This window comes from Heterocephalus glaber, unplaced genomic scaffold, assembly GCF_053883595.1.
Source record: "Heterocephalus glaber isolate CG9 unplaced genomic scaffold, H.glaber_assembly_v1.0 deba00001532, whole genome shotgun sequence".
NCBI lineage: Eukaryota > Metazoa > Chordata > Mammalia > Rodentia > Bathyergidae > Heterocephalus > Heterocephalus glaber.
Genome location: NW_028258330.1, coordinates 29,579,974 through 29,603,629, shown reverse-complemented (window position 1 = coordinate 29,603,629; position 23,656 = coordinate 29,579,974). Strand labels below are relative to the sequence as shown.

At 46.8% G+C, this 23,656-nt stretch overlaps 1 protein-coding gene across 2 annotated transcripts in view; it reads right to left on the bottom strand.

Annotated features, from left to right (window-relative positions):
• Positions 1–639: 639 nt before the first annotated feature.
• Positions 640–23,656, bottom strand: part of Ppp1r16b (protein phosphatase 1 regulatory subunit 16B) — a 96,289-nt gene continuing 73,272 nt past the window's right edge. Inside the window, exons 4-11 of one of the 2 annotated variants that reach the window (XM_004867770.4) lie at positions 22,271–22,416; positions 17,710–17,813; positions 15,939–16,063; positions 12,821–12,946; positions 11,961–12,036; positions 11,212–11,341; positions 10,951–11,119; positions 640–5,276 (exon numbers count right to left, since the gene is read on the bottom strand). In XM_004867770.4, the coding sequence (XP_004867827.1) occupies positions 4,767–5,276; positions 10,951–11,119; positions 11,212–11,341; positions 11,961–12,036; positions 12,821–12,946; positions 15,939–16,063; positions 17,710–17,813; positions 22,271–22,416 (1,386 nt within the window). In that variant the 3' untranslated portion in view covers positions 640–4,766. The remainder of the gene's footprint in view (positions 5,277–10,950; positions 11,120–11,211; positions 11,342–11,960; positions 12,037–12,820; positions 12,947–15,938; positions 16,064–17,709; positions 17,814–22,270; positions 22,417–23,656) is intronic. The other variant, XM_004867772.4, reaches the window with a different exon arrangement.

The following is a 23,656-nucleotide window of genomic DNA, read 5'->3' as shown; positions in this document are numbered from 1 at the left end:
GTAGTTATTAATCTATCACATTTAACTATGTGAAGTATAATCCCTTGTGCCTCTGTAGTGTGGGACCAGGTAGCAGAAGAGCCAGAAGGTGTGTGTGGGGGGGAGTGAAACTGGACCTTGCAGGCATCCGTGGAGCTAAGCAGAGCGCCAGATGGAGGCGGGGCTCCAAGCTGCTCCTGGGACCTCACCGTGGCATGGGCAGGAACCAGGACACAGCTGAGGAGCTTCTTGCTGCTTGGCTGACCTGCGGAGTGGAGCCCTCATAGAGTTTAAAAATGAATATTTGGGCCAGGGATTTAGCTTAGTGGTTCCAGCGCCTGCCTCACAAGCTAAGGACCGGAGTTCAATTTCCAGTACCAAAAAAAAAAAAAAAAAAAAGAATATTTGACAGAATGAAATTCATTCCCATCCACTTTTTTTTTCTTCCCAACAACCTATCATGTTTTTATCATTTCCCAGTCTAGAAAAACATCAGCCACATGTCTGAGCCTCCAGAGCTCCCTCTGGTTCAGTGGCCACCTGGGAGAGCCCCTATGGTGAAGGCAAGGACCCACCCTCCATCCCAATCACCACCTTTTTACAAATTCAAGTCATCACTGTTCAACTGAGCTCAGAGCAATAAACAGTCACACTGGCAGGTGTTATTAAAAGGAATTTAATAATTTTAATTAAAAACTCTTAACAGCGAATTCCATCACAGGCCTTGGCAGCTGGAAGCAACTTCAGGGGCATGTGCCCCTTTGGGATGTGGCCAAAGCCTATCTTGGACATGAGGCCCACCACTGCCGCATGGCAAGGAGCTACCTGGAAGTTACTTCAATACAATATCAAAGATCCATGAGGATTTTTAAAAAAAAGTTTTAAATATATTAGACTCTCTTGATTGCCATTTTTACACAAAGCTGCTGATACAGTATACAGAGTTTAACTTTTTTTTCACATAAAATACATTTTTCTTAAGTGTTCTCTGTACATCAGTGGCTTCTGGTCTGGTGAATTATTGCGGGGGGACTGGGGGTCTGCAGACTTTCCTAGGTGTGCAGAGCCAGGCCCCGCATGGTGGCACTTGCAATGCCTATGGTAAGAAACCCTCTGGCCATAGAGACTCCTGGGGAGGAGAGAGCTATAGGTTCTGGCAAAGGGAATCACTTCTGTGGAGCTGCCTACTGACTATGTGACCCTTTGCTCTTCTGTGTGCTGGGGGAGGGGAAGCTGTCCCAGCCTACAAATAACAAGGGTTACATACCGTCCTTCTGGGCATCTTATAAGGAGCCCCTTTTTGGAAAGTATCACTGTGTCCTGCTCTGGGAAAGCAGCTGGGAGAGAGCCCAGGATCAATGCCTGACATCAAGAACTAAGAGTCTCATATTACTACAAAGCCAGCAAACTGGTGGACCAAGACAGGGGCCACACCCTGATTAACTTTTTGAAGCCTCTTGGAAATAGATCAATTGAAATTGATCAAACAGTGCAAAGTAGTTTTATGAATGCTGCATATCTGATGGAGAGTTATATTCTAAAGTTTTCAGTTGACCTGGGCCTAGGGTTCATTCAGATTCCCTGAGCTACTGGCCAGAAACTCACAATCTCATGATAGCCACCAATTTTCAATTATTTGAGGCATAAGGTGGGAGCAAGGGCCAGATCTTATACTGAGCGTTATGGCCCCTGCTTTGGAAGTGACCTCCATCAGTCTGTCAGGAATTACCACCAGGCTAGGGCTCGGCAAGAGCTGGGCATCTGATTGACCTTTCCAGGCTTCTCCCAACTTCTTAATCCACACCTACCAAGGAGAGAGGCTAGCTCATGGGGAAAGGCTTAATGTTAAAAGGAGCAGCTGCTTTCTCCCCTAGTATCCCCTGATGTGCATGGGGCGAGGGGGGAGGACTATGTGATAAATGACCAAAAATGAGCAAAGACAACAACTTTAAGAACTAGAGATGCACTTGGCAGCAAATGGCAGACTCCTTATTCTTCTATGCACTGACCTCAGATTGCTATTATAATATCCCCCAGAGATAACTGGCCTGAGGGCAGCTATCCTTAAAGGTTCCAGATGGACCTGGGATGGTGTCTGCCTGGAGCCCAAGATCCAACATCTGCATTTCATGGCAAATGTTATCCATGGGTGGTCATGAAGCTGTTTCCCAAACAAAGGGATTCACACTCTAAGGATTACAAGAACTGAAATAGTGCTCTGCTCAGGTGAACTAGGCTGGACTGCTGATGCCCATGGTCCTCAAGGAATAAAAACTAGAAAGACCAGTCCTCACTGTGTCCTATTTCTCCTTCATCTATAGAACCTAATATAGCACTTGGTATGTCGCAGTTACTCAGTAAGTTATGAGTGAATAAATAGATGACTCTGGCTCATTCATTGGAGGTTCCCCAACTTGCCCCTCAATACTCAGGAGACCCACGGGGAAGACTCCCCCGGGACCTGAAACCCTACCAGGGAACACTTATCCCTGATGGAAATCACAAGCTAAAAATCCTGGGAGTCACCTCTGAGGCCATTTCCTGGGGTGGAGGTGTCAGCTGGGATTCTCAGCTTTATGGGTGGGGAGTAAAGGCCCAGGAGGCAGAAAGAAGGGGAAAGAAGGAGTGGTCTGGAGGCCTGCCTTATTTCTGGTCCCTGAGCAAAAGGACTAGAGAGACCCTGCACCACTGTTTCTTGAGAGCATGTGGCTGCCCTCAGCGCTTCCCACCTTGTAGATGAAGTCAGCTGCTGAGGCATTTCAGCACCAGTCAGGGCTGAAGACTTTTAAAGCCAATCCTATGTGTTTTAGAGCATCTACTGTTTCAGCCATAGGCTGAGATGATGGAGCACCCACCCCAGGCCCCAGGGATGCCACAGGTGCTATGTACACCTGTCTTCAGTCTCCTGAGCTGCCTCTCTACTGTAGCTACCCTGGAGTTAGGGTGGGTGTGGCCTGGTGCTGGGAGACCCTCTGTGAGCCCAGCAGCCGCCACTGGTATTCTCTGGCCTAGCCCTACTCCTGGCAAAGCATCAGCCAGGCCTCTTGAGGTTCTGCTTCCTCTGGAATATGGGAGACATAGAAGGCCACAGTAGGGGACTGAGGCTGACAAACGGCAGACCCTCTAGGGCTGTGGCACAAGTGGGACTCCTCCAGCCCCAGCTCGCCCTAGTCCAGGTGCCATTCAGGGAGAATTTTTCATAGGCTCAGAAAGATGCAGGTTAACGGGCACCCAGATCTGTTCCCCACCTCAGAATCTGGACCTAAAAGGCCCTTCAGAACTCTAAGGAGGTAGTTTTAGAACAAATTAAAGGCGCACAGAGCAGGGAACAAACCTGCAGCTAAAAGATTTTGGCTGAGCCTGTGGACAGCGCCCACTGCATGAACAATTTCAAAGGAGCTCATGAAAAAATAAAACAGTGAGGTGGCAGGAATCTGCCCTCTCCAGCATCAAGGAGACTGGGGCTACAGAACTGAAGGGCTGGGGTGAGACCCATCTTCAGCCCTACCATTGCTCTCCTTGACACAGTATAGGGTGCTGGCCATGGGCACTTTGAATCTGCAGCCTTGGGGCATCAAAACACCAGGCTGGGAGCCCTGGGGCCAGGCAGGAACTCATGAGGGCCAACTGGCAAGCTTGTCTCCACAAATATTCCAGAAAAGGCAAAGCTGGGCTAGGATTCTGAGCATTCACTCTGCACACATGACCGACAAGAGATGCAGGAGGTGGGAGAGGTGGGGCGCAGGTGGCCCCAACTACTCACTAAGATGGCAGTCTAAGGAGGGGTGGCTGAGATGCACTGGACCGAAATAGCCTGCATATTGCAAAGACTGGCCAGGGCACTGGGCGGTGACACTGCTAACCAGTGATGTACTCGGATGTGAACTTCCTCTTCTCCCTGAAAAAGCCTCCAGCAGAAGCTCCTCCCTGAGTTTCATTTTTCCAACACCACCCAGTAGAACCTGATGTGATACCATTAGGGGAGAAGGCAAACTTAGTTTCCTCCCACCTGGAGTCTGCAACCTAAAAGAATGGTTTTATCAAAAGAAGTTTGGGAAACACTGACTTTGCTGCAGCCCTCCCCTACCTCTGTATTTTCTGCCCCCTGGGTGGTTTTACACAGATCCTGGGGCAGGAAGGCAGCTGTCAGCAAAGCTGCAAGGCTAGGCCTGTGCATGTCGAATCTAACTCACAGGGATTTCTGGCTCCTTCAAACACAGAGAGGACCTCCTGTCCCTGCCAGATGTGGATGGTGGCCCAGGCTCTGGTGTGACTCTAAGCAGGACTGTGGGTCTCAACTGAGCAGGGGCCCTCCTTGTTTAAGCCACATGGCAGTGGCGCTGAGATTTGTTCACCTCAATCCCTTTGGGAACAGCCCACACATTTTCATCCTACCTGCTTCCCACAAGCCCAGTATGTGTCATCCCTACATGTGTGCAATGACTCTGTGTGTGTGTGTGTGTGTGTGTGTGTGTGACATGGAAGTACTGGTCCCAAGAAGCCTTTACCAAAACAGAACTGGAATCCTAAGCCTGCCCTCCCCCAATCGGTCAGCGGAATGAGAGAGGGCCACTAGGTTTCCAATGGCAGACAATGCAGCAGGAAGCAGAACCAAGGGGATGGGGCTGCTATGGACAGCTGGGCAGGAGGTGGGGTCAGCATTCCTCTGGAAAGGAGAGCCCACCTCTTCCCAGCTTCCCTCTGATGCCTCCCCAGCCAGGGCTATTGGGCTGGCCTGGATTCCAGGGACCCCTTCCCGAGGCATCTTTCTCCTCCATATGAGGAGACTAGGAGATGCGGCAGCAGCCATGGACTTTCTCCTCCATCTCCTCTATGGGGGCCTTGAACTTTAAGAGTGGGGGATCCCCACTGGTGACCGTGTAATACACCGAGGTCCCATTGCTGCTGTAGGGTGAAGTTCTGCCTCCAATCAAGGGTGCCTTGCCTTCACTGCTGCTCTCCCCTGACCTGGCCATGCTGCTGCCCAGGTGAGTGCTCAGAAAGGGGTGGCTGAGCAGCTTGGCTGCAGCCCGCTGCCGCTTCAGCTCCAGCAGCGTTTGGGGGCTCTGCTCCTTGAAGCCGCTCCAGGGCTGGGTGGTCTCAGCCATGCCAGGGCTGCTGTAGGCCATGCTGTAGTCAGGCACCTCGTGCACCTTCCAGACATCCCCGTTGGACAGTGCATACTGGTAGGCGCTGACCGGAGCCCGGAGGCCATTCTCAATGGGCCCATCCAGTTCACCCCGTGAGATCTTGGTAGAAAACTCTGAGAGCAGCACGGGCTTCTCCAGCCTGGGGTTCTGAGGGCAAGAAGGAAAACATTACCAACTGGCTAGAGAATCTCCATCTACCTGTATCTCTGCTCAGGGCAGGAGCAGACTTATCCTCTATCCATTTTCTCTACCTGGGAAACAGGGCCTCTGTGTTCTGGGTATCACCAATCTTTGTGTTTTGATAGAGCTAGCTATCCTCTGTCCTTGCCCCAGGGGCTGGACCATGACCCCAGGGCTGGCTAATCAACATATCTTATTACAGGGATTGGTCCAGGAATGAGTATTTAACTGAAATTAGTTCAGTGAAACTCAACCCCAGGACTTTTGTTAGAACAATTAGGAAGGAGAAGTTTCTGTAGGAACTGTAGGAGGTAAGAAAGGTGTAAATTGGGGCTGGAGACCTTTGATACCATGTCAAAGGTGCTTTCTCTGTTTGGGAGAGAGACTGATACCAAGAAAGAAAAGGGTGAAGGGAGAGCAGGGGAATAGGGAAAAAATAAGAACCAAGATACATCATGTAAACTTACAAGATCCCAATGATGAATGTAACTGTATTGTATACCTAAAATATACCAATAAATGTAATGGAAAAAAATATTTACCGTAGAATACATACAATATTAAGTGCCTATTAAAGAAAAAAAAAAAAAGAAAGAAAGACTAGAGGCAGAGACTGTCCCCTGTGATGTGTTTTACCCCCTGGATCTGGCTGTGCTCAGACTTTTCCATTTACATGAGGCAATAAATTCTGTGTTTGTCTAACTCAATTTTACTTTGGTCACTTATAAATACTCCATAAACCTTCCTCTCTATTCCTAGCATATCTCCACCTCACACAACAAAGATTCTCACCCAAGAGTCCTTTATGCACAATAATCCTTGGAACTTGAAACGAAAAGTAGCTGCTGCCTAGCAACTATAAAATGAAAGGTACATACATTTGACAATAACAAAGATGCAAAGCATAGCAAAAAAAATCTACACAAAGTCAAAGACACATTAAAAAAATTGGAAAAACATTTGCAACACGTATGATGTGGAAGGGGCTAGATTCTCAAATACAAAGAGCTCTCAAAAGTCAGTTTTAAAAAGCCTAAGTACCCAACAGAAAAACAAACAACACTAATTCACAGCTTACTTCAAAGTAGATAGATATACATAGTATATAAACATTGGAATAATATGCAGCATTAGTAAATATTAATTCATAACATAAAAATCAAAACAAAAATATAACTTTTGCCCATCACATCGACACACATTTTAAAAGTTATTATGATCCAACTACGTGACATTCTGGAAAAGATGACAGTCTTTTGGAGACAGTAGGCCAGTGATTGCCAGGTTTGGGGAGGATGAGTAGCTGGAGCACTGGAGACTTTGGGGCAATATTCTGCATGACATCATAACGGTGGATATGTGACATCAGGCTTTGGTCAAAACCCACTGAATGTACAACACAGAGTGAACTCCCATGTAAACCATAGGTTTTAGTTAACAATAATGTATCAATTGATTCATCAATGACAGTACACATACTGTGTTAATGCAAGATGTTAAGAGAAAGGGAGCCTGGGGAGGAGCGTATGAAGAGGTATATAGGAATCATCTGAGAAAAGAAAGAAAAGGAAAACACCTCCCCAGCTGATTTTATTGCACAGTTAAATTTGTGACCCACGGTTCAGGAGCCTAGGGCTGTCCTACTGCCACTATGCCCAGGACCAGGAAATTAGCTCTGCCAAAGCTTAAAGCAAAGCCAGTCCTAGGGGCTTCCAGGGCAGAACCATGACAGGTGCTGATGTGGGAGGCAGGCTGAACAAATACTCCCTCAGATAAGTGGCTCTCCTATCTTCACATGCATCAGAATCTACACCTGGAGGCCCCTGGCTCAGGGCTTCTGTTTTGGTACATCCTGGGCAGGTCCTGAGAACCAGTACTTCTTACAAGTTCCCAGGTGATACTGATGCAGCTGGCCCCAGGGCCACACTGGGGAGAATTCCTCCCTTAGAGACTATCACATGCTTGCCAACGCCTAAAGCCTGGAAAGGGGTAGGGATGAAAAAGGAACTTGCTTTGAACTCTGTAGTTGTGTCCGGTGATCTATGTGGGGCCTGGACCCTGAGAGTTGCCCTAGGATAAGGACTGTCTGCTCTGGCCATGTCTTCTCTGTTACCTGTCTCTTCCCCAGGCCTGAAAAACTCACCTCAGAGGCAAAGATGTCCGTCTTTGGTGTTACCTAACACTAAACAAGCTGCGGCATTGATGAGGAAGCCCTAGAAATTAAGTAGAATGAAAACAAAACCAACCCTAGCTAAAGGGGTCTCCAGCATCCTTTTACATATACCCTGTTCCCTGCAGGCTTAATGATTTCTGGGAGTCCACATCAATGAGCACTTCTGGGGGAGTCCTGGGGCCTGTGAGAGTGGAACAAACACCTAGACAAAGCAAACATGGAGGGGAGCAACTGCTTGTGTGAGGATCTCTTTAAGTATCTCAGTCAGTTACAAATCAATAAGGAAAAGATAACCCAATAAAAAAGGACAAAAAAAGTTACTTCATAAAGACAATAATTCAAGGGCCAATAAGCACAAAAAAAGGAGTTCAACGGCATACATCATCAGGTGAATGTAAGTTTAAAATGTGAGTTGCCACAGCAACCCCACAAGGATGGCTCAAGTTAGAAGGACTGATTATACCAAGAGTGGCAAGAAACACTCTTACACTGATGATGGGGAAGGAGATAGGTACAACCGCTTTATTTATATTTATTTGTTTATTTTTGTTTTTTGAGACAGAGTCTCCCCTGTATTCCAGGCTGGCCTTAAACTCACTATGTAGCCTAGGCTGGCCACAAACTCACAGTGATTCTCCTGCCTCAGGCTCCAGAGTGCTGGGATTACAGTCCTGGACCAAAACGCCTGGCTCTAGATATAACCACTTTGGAAACGCTTGGTGGCATCTACTAAAGCTAAACATGCCTACTCCATACTGCATTACCAAAAAACATGTTCACTGTAGCACCTTTATTCATAACAGCCAAAAACTAGAAATAATCCACATGTCCACGAATAGGAGAATGGACAGATAAATTGTAATTCAGTTATCTCTAAATATCCACAGGGAATGGGTTCCAGGGCTCCCTGTGGAAACCCAAATCCTCAGATGCTCAAGTGTCTTACATAAAATGATGTAATATTTGCATATAACCTATACACTTCCTCTCATATACTTTATCTAGTCTTTTTTTTTTTTGTATCAGGGATTGAACTCAGGACCTTGTGATTGTAAGGCAGGCACAGTGTCACTGAGCTAAATCCCTGGGCCTCTCTCATATACTTTAAAACAACTCTAAATTATTTATAGTACCTAATGCAATATAAATGCTATGTAAGTACTATGCTGTATTGTTTAGGGGATAATGACAAGGAAAAAATCTGCATGTTCAGAATGTTAAAAAACAATATTTTCAATCTGAAGTTGGTTGAATCTGTAGATACGTACTCACAAACTTTTTTTTTTGGTACTGGGGATCGAACTCAGGACCTTGTGCTTTCAAGGCAGGCGGCAGAACCACTGAGCTAAATCTCCAGCTGAACTCACAAATATGAAGGACTGACTATATACAAACAACACAGCAGTGAAAAAGAATCAACTATTGCTATATGCCACAACACAGATGAACACAGACACTAAATAAGCCAGATACAAAGATATCCTGCTACATGTTCATATGCATACATAGCATATGCAAAACTAATCTTCAGTGCTTCCTAGAGAGGGAACGTGAGAGCCTTCTAGGGTGATAAAAATATTTTATGTATTCATCTAATTGTACACATTTATAAAATATATTAATAAAATTAATATATTTATTAATAATTTAATCATTAATAAAAATATTAATAAAATTAATAAATGCACGTCAGATTTACGTACTGTTATGGGTTATATCTAAATGTCCCCCAAAGCCTCATTTGCTCATAGGTGGGGCTTTTCAGAGGTGGCTGGATCTAGGGTGTTTGAATGCAGATTAAGGGTGTGTGAATATGGATTAAGGGTATGATAACTAAATTAGCCCACTGATTGGTCTAGCATAGTTCTGGGTGTTGACAATGGGAAGGCCCACTCGGGGTATGGGTGGCACCACCCAAAAGGCTTGTAGCCTGGATGGGATAAAAGAGAAAGGGCTGCTTGCTGCTTTCTGCCTGTCCTGCCACGGACTGTTTCTCCTCTGTGATGCCCCTCTGTCATGCCACCTTGCCTTGGAGCCAGCAAACCATGGTCTGAAACCTCTTCAAACTCTGAGTTGAAGTAAACCTTTCCTCCCTTAACTTTGGGTGTCAGGTATTTTGTCTCAGCAATGAGAGAAGTAACTAAGACATGTACCATACCATACAGAAGATACACCTGAATCACAAAGAATAAATAAGTAAAACATATGTGGGAGGCATCTGAAATGTGATGTTTTCATCTACAACTCTTTTCTCCCTATCCCTCAAGCTGAGAGATGGCAGAACAAAGCTTCCATGTGTACCCTCTGCATAGGCAGGCTACTTTGCCTCTGATGGGCAGGCCCTTAACAGGCACCTTCCCTCTTGCAGATGAGACAGCCTGTGCCCGCTGGGAAACAGGGCCCTACTGAGACATACGGGCATTCAGGGCAGCTAACCATCCTACCTAAGCAATATCCTCTAGAAATGTTTTCATCTGTTCATTGTGTGGTGGGAGAACCAGAAAGGCAGACCACTACTAGTAGAGCCTTCTTCTCCCTTTTTCTCTTCGGCAATTCTGCCCTGGCCCTAAACTTTTTCTCTCCACCCAGCAAGACAGCACCTGTGTGTGGACCTGACTGTGCTGGTACTAGGTTCAGTCATGTCCCTCAAAAGCTCACGTTCACCTAGAACCTCTGAATGTGACTATTTGAAACTAGATTCTTTGGAGATACAATTAGTCAAATTAAGATAAGGTCTTACTGGATGAGGAAAACCCTAATCCAATGGTGTCCTTATTAAATACACACACACACACACACACACACACACACACACACACACACACACAAAAGAGAGACAGAGAGAGAGAGATGCAAGGAAAAAGGAGTATGAAGGCTGGAACAGAGATTGAATCCATGCTGACCAAAGTCAAGAAACGTGAGCCACCACTATATGTCAGAGCTGCCACGGGAAGTAAACATGTACCCTCTTAGGAAAATATTTCAAAGCCCAGGACCACTACAGGCTACTCCTGGGAAGGCTTCTCAGAGGTCCTCCCAACACCCACTCAGTGTTTCCGAAAATGTCTTCCAATTAGATGTGTTCTGATAAACACCATTCTCACATCTTGCTTTATTTCCTACAAAATATTTTAATGCCCTTAGCTCTTGGGGTAACTGCCCTGCTGAACCTCTCTTCTGGCAGGTCCAGAACCCACATGTGGGAGACAAGCAGCTGCATGGTAGTCACTCTCTCCCTGTCAGTTATGAGATGCACCCCTGCCCCACATGCCAAAGCTTCCAGCTCTGACTCACATGGCCTGCGGTCACCTCAGTAACTACACTAGCTACCACCATCAGGCGGGATCCAGCTGCTAGGGCCAGCCACTTCCCTTGGAAGGTTCTCAGACAAGAAGCCAAAACCAAGGTGCACCTTGTCCTCCTCCCAAGTCAGTGGCTGACACTGGGCCAGGGCATGAGGTCACTCACTGGGTCCTTATTCTCTTGGTCTGTCCTGGTTTCCCTGATGTCCCCATTGTAGGTCGCAGTGCGCTGGTCCTCAGTTGAACTCCGCTGCTGCCACAGTATGGCCTCTCCCTCATACTCCTTCCGGTACAGGTTGGTCCTGTCCGATAGGCTGGCTCGACGTACCACCTTCCTGAGGGGACAGAGTGGGTGCTGGAGGCCTGTGCCCAGGCTCCACAGCACATACAGACAGGGGGAGCCCTGGATGCCCTGCCCCTGACTCACCCACGGCTGCCTGCACTGGATGTCCTCCGGCTCAGGGATGACTTGTGCCTCAGCTGTGACTTCATGATCACATCATGCTTGTGTTTGAGCTCCAGCAGCAGGACCTTGAACTCCTCCTCCTCACACAGGTCTGAGGGACGGAGAAGCCAGTGAGAGCAGGGCAGAGGCCTGTGACCCAGAGGCTGCTCCAGCCCAGAGGAGCCATCACTCCAACCCGCTGGAAGCTCAAAGAATCTTTGGACACATGCAGGGTGGGGAGAAAATGCCAGCTTTAGTTCCTGGCACCAAGCACATCCTTACAAGAGTGTGAGAATAGGTAACCCAGATTCCATGCAGTTATAACACCCAAGGTTCCAGCTAGGACCAAGGGACTCATGTTCCTCTTCGACAGTTTCAGGGGGGAATCAGTAAGTCTTAAGCACAAGACATGGAGGGAGGAGAGTGAGAGGGAAGGGGCAGGGGAAGTAAAAAGAATTATGATGTTTTAGGTGCACATACAACTCCTCAGGATGAGTGTAATCATTATGTACTGCAAACATGTACTAACAAAAAATTTAAAATAAATAAAAAGTCTAAAGTGAAACAAGTGAGTACCCCATTCATGTAGCCCAAGCAAGAAATTATGCAGAGGTTGAGAAATCTCACAACCAGCCCATCACTATCCAGCCATATATTCATCCACTTATCCCTTCACTTATCAGAAGATTGATGAGTCCCTATGTACATACCAGGTACAGTGCTGGACCTACCTATTGGCATCTCATCCATGGATGTCCTAGCACTGAGACTAGCTCCATGGGACACCAGCAACTCTGCCATCTGCATCTGAAACACAAGAAGCCCATGTTCCTCTAGCCAGGGTTCAGAAAGCCTAGGAGGTAGATAGAGTGCCCAAGTCCTAGCAGCTTTTGTTTGTTTGTTTTATTTTGTTTTTCATGCTGGGGATTGAACCAAGGGCCTTATTATGCTTAGAAACACTCTACTGCTAAAGCTATATCCTCAGACCCAACAGGTTTATTGTGCTGCTTTGTTCTGTTTAGAGACAAGATCCTTACTATGTTGCTCAGGCTGGCCTTGAGCTCATGACCCTCCTGCCTCAGCTTCCCAAGTAGCTGGGATTCCAGACATGCACCACTGGACTTGGCCTCAAGGCCTCTTAGAATGTGAACTGAAGAATGGTGGGGAGAAATTGATTCCCAGGGAATATCTTGCACCCTAGAGCCATGGGGGAATTCTGTAAGATCCAATGAGCTTGACACCTCCAAGGTGCCTTGGGCACACCAAGGGGGCTGGAAAGGAGGATTTGGCTGTGATTCTAGAGCTGCTAGGTGTCTAAGGAGGGGGGCTGTATAAGATGTAATTATATATGGAAAACAAATGGAGAAACTTCTCAAAGCAGAAATGCTGGGAAATTTGATTATCCCTTTAAGACACAACTAGTAAAACATTTTTGCAAACTCCCCAAGGCTTTTCATATCCCACATGCTCACTATGGTCAATAACTTAAGTGGGTTTTGTGTTCTCCTGAACCAATCGCCAGCCCAAAGGCTTGGTGACAGCAGGATAACCCTGTGCTGGCCTCCCTTGCAGCCCTATGGGTATGAATTACCTGTCCCCAGAAGGCAGCAGCGTGCAGGGGCTCCCAGCCATCCCAGTCCTTCACATCCACACGCACTCCATGGTCCAGGAGGAGCTCAGCTGCCCGCAGGTATCCATTGGCTCCAGCTATGTGCAGCTGGAACAGAGGAAAAAAGTGAGCATTCCCTAGGGGGCTGGTCTCACACCTGGAGGCAGGATATCCTGCAGCCCTACCCAAATCCCAGAGCATCCTTGGGGCCAGCAGAATGAAAGAGAATGAGGTGGAAACACCAGCCAATTTGCAGGGAATCACTAAGTCTGAAATACCAAGCTAGAAGGAAAGGCAGAGAGGTGAGCTCTTCTCCCCTGTGGTTCCCCTACTTTGTGTTGAGTCCTGGGCAAGGGGTCCTAGATGTCTAATGTGGCAGTCTAAAAATATGTCTACAAGTTATTTGACACATCTGTCTTTAAAATCTGGAGCCTGATGCACTCCCCTTCGATATAGACCAGACTGAATGACTGGCTTCTCATAAACAAGAGAATATAAAGTGTGTGATTTCTGAGGCTGATACACTTAAGGCATTGCTACTTCTACTCATGCTGTCTTAGATCAACTAGTCTAGGAGGAGGCAGCCACCATGTTGTGAGGACCGTCAAACAGCACTAGAGAGAGGTCCATGGGCGGCAAGAAACTGAGGCTTCCAGCTAACCACCAGCACTAACTTGTTAGGTGTGTAGGGAGCCACCTCGGAGGGGATCCTCCAGCTCAAGTCAAGACCTCAGGTGAGACTGTTGTCCCAGCCAACATCTTCACTGCAGCCTCATGGGAGATGCCAAGCCAGAGCCACCCAGCTGAGCAATGCCTAATGCCCTAACCTACAGAAACTATTTGAGACACTACTTACTATTAAGATGCTACATTGTGAGGGTATTTTGTTATGCAGCAACAGATAACTGATGCACTCAATAAAATAAACCCCCATGTTGAGGTCCCAACTCCCGTACCTAGCACCAGTCAAGGCCACCAGCCATGGCCAACACCTAGCAGGCTTCAGTTGTCCCACTTGTTCAACTGCCCAAAAAACATATAAAGTGCCTGGCACAGGATGAACACTCAGTAAGTGATCCACACCCTTCAAGATCCCTACTCAATGACAAAGTACGCCATGAAAATGAATGAATGTGGGAGAAGGTGATGAGGCAGAGAAAGGAACTGCTTAGCCACAGTGGGAGACAGGGGTCAGAGTTAAAGATGGCAGCTGGAGACCAGCTGGGAGAAGCCAGAGAACTCTGGGAAGTTGAGGTCTGGGACAGCAGAGTCAGTGAGACCAAGAAGGCATGGCCTCAGGAAGTGATCTAGAAGGACAGGGCTCTGATGCTCAGATGTTCCCTCAGCTGATGGAAGGCTGCAGCAGTTCTAGCAAATGAAGATTTTCCTTTTTCTTTTTTAATTTTTAGAATAAATCGAGGGTATGATATGGTAAATAGCACATGAAAATTAGTATAATTATCTGCTTTATAGATGTTTGATGCTTGCCAGTCTTGAAGAATGACGCCTAGCTGGCCAGCCAGATACTGCAAACCATGGGATCTTAATATTTGGCTGGAGAAAAGAAGCCTGAGTAGGATAGTGATATTGTTAGTAATAATAATGATCATTGCTAACATCTACTATTTAGAGACTCTGCACCCCTACATGCAGAAACACATTTAACCCTCCCAACAGGCCTGTGAGGGAGGCACTCTTAATCTTCAGGTATTCTCCAGTTTAGAGGAAGACCTGAGACCTACATATGTGCCTGGGCCATGTGGGTGGGTCCCCTGAGGCCAGCAGCATTTAGTTTCAGCCCTTGATCTCCTCCCTTTTTTTTTTGCAGTACTAAGGCTTGAACCCAGGGCCTTTGCACTGAGCTACATCCCCACCCTGTTCTGATTTATTTATTTATTTTTAATTTTTGAAACAGAGACTCCCTAAGCTGCTAAATTGCCTAGGCAGGGCTTGACCTAGTGATCCTCCTACCTCAGCCTCCCAGAGGCTGGGGTTATACCCAGCATAAATCACCATGCCTGGCTTCCTGACCCCATTCTTAAGGCTGGGATGAACAGGTGACCCAAGCAGGGACCCAGGAAATAGAAATGGGCATAAAGCATAGGTCAGAGCTCAAGAGCCAGGTTGGGGGAATCCTGTTACTGTACCAGAGCCACAAGGTCAGTCCTGAGGACAGTAAAGAACATGGAATCACTGTGCCCTGTATGCTAAGCTTAAGGCCCTGGAACCCCTGACCAGCATGGAGCCAAAGCCTAACACATCACCAGCCTTGAGGGGTGGGCTCCCAAGCTCACCATGCTCCTGTTTTCATTGCAGAGGCTGCAGAAAGAGACTCTGACCCATGCTGAGCTGCAGTGTGCTAGGAGAACCTAGGAAGCAATGCCAGAGAGGTTTTCCCAAATCACTGACTCTTGGGGTGCAAAGGTGAGTGGAGTTAACCAGGCAGATTTGAGAAGGAAGAAGACTCCATTGTTCTTTCTCCAGGGTCCAATAAAGTGTACGTCACAAAGCAAATGTTTTCATACGACTATATGTTAACTGGATGGATGGATGTACAGATAGATGGGTGGATGGATAAATGGATGGGTGGGGAATAGATGGATGGATGAACTCTGAAGTCAGGGAACTCAGAGGGAAGGCTGTTGAAGCAATATCAAGAAGAGGTGATGAGGCAAGGCAGTAAGGGTGGGAGAAAGGACACCAGACAAGGAATGGATATTGCAAAGCCAGATGGTATCGATGAGGGGATAATGGTGGAACCAGTCCCTGAGGGAAGACATCATTGCGGGGGCGGGGGGGGGGATAACATCCAAGATAGGCATGATCTTGGAGATGGAACAAGTGGACAATAGAGCCAAGCATCCCATCCAGGGGTCCCAACTCCCAGCCCCAGGTGAGAGTGGCCAGGGCCCCCAAAAGATTGAGCCTTACTCTGCTAACCTTCCATATTCCAGGGGTGACCCTGGCCCCAAAGGGATCTGGAGCAGGTCCAAGGCCAGAGGGAAGCCCAAACTGTACCAGGGCCTGCTCCACTTCAGCCCTAGCTGGTCTTGGTTCTAGTACTTGCCCCCAGCTCAAATCAGCTGTCTCATCTCCTCACCAGTGTGGCACCCTGCGCATCTATCCAGTCAAGATCCTGGCCCGCTGCAATCATACAGTGGATGTCTGTGATCATCTGCTGCTCGGGAGCAGCCCGCATCTCGTTGATTTTCTCTTGGGTGATGCCTGCAGTGGGAGAGACAGGATCTGTTCAGCATTCTCAGGCCTAAGTCCCAAGAGAGAGAAGAGCAGATAGGGGAGGCACGGCTCCTGCTCCCCAGGGCCTTCCAGCCAAGGGGGACCTAGGTCACTGTCCCCCAGGCCTAATAAGCACAAGCACCATGCATTGATCCACAGATTGAGCAGCAGTCCTGCCTGGTACCCAGTAGGCACTGTGTTAATCTTGGTCACTTATGTGCCTGCTGCTCTCCTACCTGGAAGCCCAACTAGCTACCTACCCACCTCTAGCCACTCCAGCGGTGCACATCACCTCCCCAGTTGGCCTCTGCTGGCCACCCTCAGAGTCTCTCTTGGTTTCCTTTGGCTGCTCTGTGGTTGGGTTTGCAGAACTGGGCACAATACTCAATGCACTTTTGTTGCAGAAATTACTGAATAAATGGATATATTACTTTCAAATGGAGAGTTGAGTAAATTGAGGGAGAGGGGCCCACAAAGACATTTTATAACCTTAATCCCTGTTTACAAAGTGTAGCTATTACTGGCAGCTAGTAATGGTATTTAAGGAGAGGGTATATGCTCTATGAAAAGATCCATTAGATCAAGCACCCTTGGATAGAATTCAGGGAAGATTTATAAACTTTAAAGGAGAAACACAATGTGCTGGTACATGTTTATTTTGACACTAAATGAAATTTAGTGTTTCCCACCACCAGAATGTAAGCAAAACCTACAGTGGCATTAGCAATGCCTCTGAATTTGTCACTGAACAACACGCTAGAAATTTTCATTTTATGTTATCTTATTGTTTCATGACTTAATGAAGTTTCTAATACATTTAAACATATTTTGATAGATCTATTTAAATATCATTTGGCATTCTTAATAGTCCTATCATTTTAAAACTATATTAAAAAACATTCTGAGAAGAGGTCCATAGATTCTTCAGATTCACATGAAATTGTTAAGAACCTCAGCAGAAATAAATAGGAAAAGCTTAGGTGCCAGGGGACAAGGAGACTAATTGGTAGTGATCACAGCAGAGGGGGAGGGAGACACAAGGCACGGGCCAGGGCCGGACCTCAGGGTGCAGCTGAAGGCCTGAACTTGGGACCTATTTAGGAGGAGGCGCTTCACAGGCATGGCTGTGGGATACTGGGGCAGGCGGGTCTCTCACTGCTATGTCTGTTTCCTCTCTGAAACTTGTTTTGAGCTGAGAACAGCCTACATCTTGTTTGTCTGGGCCTCTGGCAGTGAGTTTGGTGCCTGGCACACAGCAATACTGGAGAATGTTCTTGACTTTTTACTATTTTCCCAAATAGGAATATATCTCTTTATGGTGAATGTTTATTGAATTGAATTGTCACAGCTGACAAAGAGGAGACAGGGCCGGCTGAGGCCGCCTGCACGTGTGGGTGACTGAGATGAGAACAATACCTCCTTTCTGCATAGCATGTTTTCCAGGGTCCTTTCACACCCTTGTTAATCTTGTTAATCACACAGATAATGACAATAATGTGGGCCTATCCCATTTATGGGGGCTGAGTACCAGGCAGGGAGGCACATAGCTAGCCAATGTGACACTTACTGCACTCATTTACATGACACTGCAATGCCGTGCTATGCCCACTTGAAAGTGTGCTGCCCTCCCTTACCCTGGTACGCCATGCAGGTCTCGATGACATCCAGGGTGGGTTCATCCTCGCAGAGGTCATATGGCATGTTCCCATCAGAGTTGACAGCAAGCAAGTCAGCCCCACTGCAGAGAGAGGGTCAGGGTGAGGGCCAGGTAGGGTGGCTAAGGTTGCTCTGGCTGCCTCTGCCCTCTGGCTTTTCCCACAGCCCCAGCACATATCCCAGCATCCATGACCCCACCGTGGTGCACCCCAGCAAAGTGATACCCAGCTATGCCCACCACTCAGCCCATCAGCACGGTGGCTTCGGTATCCTGGGTCCCCAGACTGCAAGGTACAAAAGTCCCAAGAGCCATCCCAGAAGATCTCCCCCAGCTTCCTGCTCTGTGAAGCAGCAGGTGGGCAGTGAGGGGCAGATATGAAAGTCCTCCTTGATGACAACAGTAAAGCTAATATGAACAGCAGCAGCGCTACTCTATATAGACAGCCACTCAGAAATAAGGTGGCACTAGGCCCCTGACACACATCACTTTATTAGTCCTCATGAGTCCCCGTGGGTGGTACTGTTGGTCTCATTCATTCAAGAGGAGACAAAGACTCAAACAGACTCTGTCACACGTCCAAGGTCACAGCTTGGACTTGGTAGGTTCAAGACTCAAACCTAGGTTATGTCAGCTCTTTTCATTCCACATTCCATGTCAACCTTTACCTGTATGGAGACACATCTTTTCCCATCTTTCCCCAAGTCCCCACCCAAAAGCTGGCCAGGACAGGGGCAAAACAGACACCTGGAGCTCCCTAACAGAATTTGTCCTTTGGGCCAGTGATGCCCAAGCATGACCAGGGGGTGCCCTGCAGCAGAAATACCTGGGGGCCACTGAAATAAGGCACAGCTCCTTGAGCTCCTCTCCAGGCCTCCTGAAGCAGTCTTTGGGGTAGGGCCTGGGAATATATATTTAAAACCCATCCCACCAGTGATTCTGGTGCAGATTAGCATTAGAGACCCTCTGAGCCAGGCCAGCACAGCTCCCTTTGTCCTCTGGGTAGCACTGCTGATTGGTTGTGGCTATGAGATGCTCCTGCAGAATTAACCACGGTGGGGCTCTCATGAGGGCCATAGCCATGGGCCACCATCCTGTCCTCTGGCCTGACAGTCCTCCATCATGACCTCTCTGAGATCTTGTGTGCCCTTGGAAGCTAATCCACCTCTCAGAGTCAGGCCAGCAGTACGGATACCTTTGTCCCTGCCTTTTGGAGCCACACAGTGAGCTCCTGCTGCTCTGCCTACATCTGTGAAAAGGTCACCTGCTCTCAGTCACTCCTGACTCCCTGCACTCAATGTTCTCTTCGACTTCTGGGGACACCAGGCCACTGGTTTTGCTGCTCTGTCTCTTCTCTGGTTGCTCACTTGGCTCCCCAGGACTTTCGTATTTCCTGTGTGTCCAGTGCCCAACACAGGGCCTAGCCTAGCTCAGACATTAACCAATTATTAACTGGATTCAACTGAACACATATGAAATTGAAAATTGCCTTTTCTGTGTGTTTATGGAAGTTGAGAAGTTTAGCAAGAGTTTCAGAGAGTTTAAGGTCTTTGCCTTAAAGAAAAGCATGTGGAGAGGATTTGGGTTAAAACCAAGGAAGCACACTTGATTTTTTAAATAAATAAACAAAAACAGCAACAACCCAACAAATGGAGTAGCACAGATGAAGATAGAATTGTGAAAAAAGAGATAAAAAGAGAATGATATATTGATATCAAGGCCAGAAAGAAAACACTATAAAAAACAGAAAACTGCACACCAATATCCTTAAAGAACGATGATACAAGGCTGGGTGTGTGGTGGTGCATGCCTACAGTTCCAGCACTTGGGAAGCTGAGGCAGGAGGATTGCTGTGTGTTCAAAGCCAGCCTGAGCTACGTGGCAAGACCCTGTCTCAAAAAAAAAAAATCTTCAACAAAATACTAGCAAACCAAATCCAGCAACGTATTAAAAAGATGCATATTAAAAGAATCCCACAATAAACAAGTGGGATTTATTCCTGGGATGGAAAAATGATTCAACACACAAAAATCAATGTAATATACCACATTAACAGAATGGGGAGAAACTGCATGATTATCTCAACTGATGCATAAAAAGCATTTGTCAAAATTCAACACTATTTCATGATATAAGCACTCAAAAACTAGCAAAACAATGCCAGGCATGGTGGTGCACACCTGTAATCCCAGCATTTGGGAACCTGAAGCAGGAGGATTGCCATGAATTCGAGGCCAGCGTGGGCTACCTTGTGAGTTTAAGGCCAGTCTGAACTACACAGTGAAACCCTGTCTCAAAAAAAGCCCAAAAAAGCAAAACCCTAGAGAAAAGGAAATGACCTAAAAAAAAAAAAAGTCCACTCATGGAAAACACATCACAAAGATCTACAATAATGAAACACTGAAAGCGCATCCTCTAAGATCAGAAGGAAGGCAAGAATACCTGCTTTCATCACCTCCTAGGCAATATAGTGTTGGAGGTTTAAGTCAGAGTCAGAAAAAGAAATAAAAGGCATCCAGATTGGAAAGGGAGGTCATCTACTCATAGATGATATAATCTTACATATAAGGAAACCCTAAAGATTACACACACACACACACACACACACACACAAACTGTTAAAACTAATGACTAAATTCAACAAATTGGCAAGAAAAATGTAAAACAAGAGTCAGTTGCTTTTCTATACATTAACAATGAAAAAAGTCCAAAAAGGAAATTAAGAAAACAATTCCATCAAGAGTAGATACTTAAAGCCAGGCATGGTGTCCTCCACTTGTAATTCTAGCACTCTGGGAAGCTAATGCAAAAGGATTCTAAGTTGAAACCTAGCTCAGGCAACTTAGTGACTTAGCAAGGCCCTGTCTCAAATTTTAAAAGGCAAGGAATATAGTTCACTGCAAACGCCCTGAATTCTAGTATCACTAAACAAATAAATACACATGCATACATATACATACATATATATGTGTGTATGTATATACCTATATTTACATTTGTGTATATTCTAAATATTTAGGAGCTAATTTAACCAGGGAAATGAAAATCTTGTACAATAAAACTGTAAACTATTTCTGCAATAATTGTTTTGAAAGAAATTAAAGAAGACAGAAACAAATGGAAAGACATCCCATCATGGATTGGAAGATTAAATACAGTCAGGACTTTAATATTCTACCAAGCAATCTACAGATTTAATGCAATCCCTATCAAAGTCTCAATGTTTTTTTTTTTTGCAGAACAGAAATCTATCCTAATATTCATATGCAATCTCAAGGGACCACAAACAGCCAAAATAATGCTGAAAAAGAAGAGCAAAGCTGGAGGACTCACACTCCCTGATTTCAAAACTTACAAAGCTACCTTAGTTAAAAGAGTGTTGTACTGGCACAAAGACAGACATAGAGACCACTAGAATGGAATCTGCCCCGAAATAAACACTTGCACAGATAGTAAATGAATTTTGATGAGGTGCCAAGCCAATTCAAGACAATCTTTATGATAAATGGTGCAGAGAAAACCCATTAGGTAGACTACAAGCAAGCTAACAAAAATGCCCAGAAAATAACAAGTGTTGCTGAGGATGTGAGGAAAATGGAACTCTTGAACAATGTTGGCAGGGATGGAAGATGGAAGAACCACTGTGGAAAACAGCATAGCAGCTCTTCCTGAAAAAAGTATCACATGATCTAGCAACTGTACTATTATACCTTAAAAGAACTTAAAGCAGAGACACTAAGAGATAATTTATAAACACATGTTCATAACAGCTAAAACATGGAAGCAACCCAAGTGTGCATCAATAGACAAATGGATAAGCAAAATGAGGCATGCACATGAGCGCGCACACACACACACACACACACACAATGGAATAGTAATCAACCTTAAAAGGGGAGAAAATTCTGACACACACTGTAACATGGATGAGGCTTGAGGACATTACGCTAAGTAAAATAAGCCAGTCACAAAAATATAAACACTACATGAGTCCACTTACAAGATGTGCTTAGAGAGGCTAAATTCATAAGGACAGAAAGCAGCATCATGATTGTGAGAGACGGGGTGTAGGGAGGGAATGGGAGGAGTTGCTGTTTAATGGGTACAGAGTTTTGGTTTTGCAAGATGAAGAGTTCTTGAGATGGATGGTGGTAATGGCTGTATAACAATGATAATACACTTAATGCCACTGAGTTGTACTCTTAAACATGGTTAAGATTGTAAAATTTATGTTATATTTATTTTCCCCACAATGCAAAACACTGGGCTGGGTATGGTGGCACATGTCTATCATCTTAGCTACTCGGGAGGCTGAGGCAGGAGGACTGCAAGAGAGAGAAAGAGGCATCTGGAATGATTTTGAGGAGAGAGTGACAAGCATGAACAGAAACATGGAATGACAGAGAAAGAAAAAGAGATGAGAGAGAGGGAAGAATGGGAGGAAGGGAGGAAGAGAGTAAGAGAGGAAAGAGGAGTGGACTTGGAGAAGGCAGGAGGCAGCAGCTCTGGGAGGCTGTGCTTGGGGAGGAACAGGCACGTACTACTGAACGAGGATCTTCACCAGGTTGATGTGGCCACAGGTGGCTGCAGCATGCAGGGGCGTCCACAGCTCATTGTCCTTGGCGTTCACATTTGCACCGTGGGAGAGAAGCAGCTTGACGATTTCCTCAAAGTTGTCAATGCAACACTGGGAGGGACACAGAGGTGCAGTGAGCCCAGGCAGGGCCCCAAGCCATCATGGGGACATCCCGTGTTCCCCACAAGAAGCCAGGAGAAGAAATCTCTGACTTGGGAACTTCTGACCCAGGAACATACATCTTGGAGAAGACCCCCCAAAACTAAGACTCCCCCCAAGAATCCAGCTGCAGGTCCTGGGGGTCCTTATACTGTCCCTGCTAGGAGACAGCACACTTGTGTTCCCACCTGCATGGAGCGGTGACCTCAGGTGGGTGAGCCCCAGCAAGGGGACAAGTTCAGGAGCCTGTAGCCCCCTAGAGAGAACACAAGGGTTCAGGAGCCCCCAAACTCCAGGGATCAGGAGCAAAAAATTAGTATGAGGACACTAGGGCCTCTGCCAGGGGCATGAGTGAGAGGTGAGGACAGACGAGGAAGTCTGGAGCAGTTCGCAGACTCCAGAGTGCAGGATCTGGCCTAGAGGTGACTTCTGGAGAAGCCAGTAGGGGACTTGGGCTCAGCCCTGACCACCAGGTGTAGGCTTGGTGTTCAGAGCAATGGGAGTTGCTGGAGAGCTAACCTCAAAAAAGTAGCACACTCAGAATTGTTTGTAAAAATCACTCTTTGCTAGTTCCTTGTGGAGAACAGATTGTGTGTGTGTGTGTGTGTGTGTGTGTGTGTGTGTACACGCCCACTGGTGAGGTCATCCAGTTAAGAGATGGCAGTGGTCTGGCCTATAGAAAAGATTGTAAGGATGGTGAGAAGAGACTAGAGGCCAGCAGAAGGGGCAGGGACACCTGTGTGAGTCCATGGTTGCAAGAGGGCATAGGTGTAGGCGTGGGTGTGGGACAAGGGCACCACAGCCCCCACTCTATGCCCAGTGAGCCAGGGCTCGGCACCAGAAGGACGTGTGGGAAAGGAGCAGCCGTTTACACAGATGATGCCAGAGACCCGTGTTCTTTCTGAGTCAGCCAGTCTTCGGGTGGTTAGGTCTGAAGGTATCTCTGCTAGATAGGCAGGAGATTGCAGCAGGTACTGCCTCAGGTGACCGGAGGACCACGCGGTGGCGTGACACAGCCACCAGAGGGCACTCAAGGCAATGGGCCACAGTAGAACAAGAGGGTCCCAGGCTGTCAATGGAGATCTGTGGAACTCCCAGGAGTGGAAAGTCAGATTGAAGGCGGTGGGGCTGTGCATCCTGAACTGCAGAGTCTGAACAGAGCGGCTTAGCAAGGTTGGGGATGCTTGAGGAT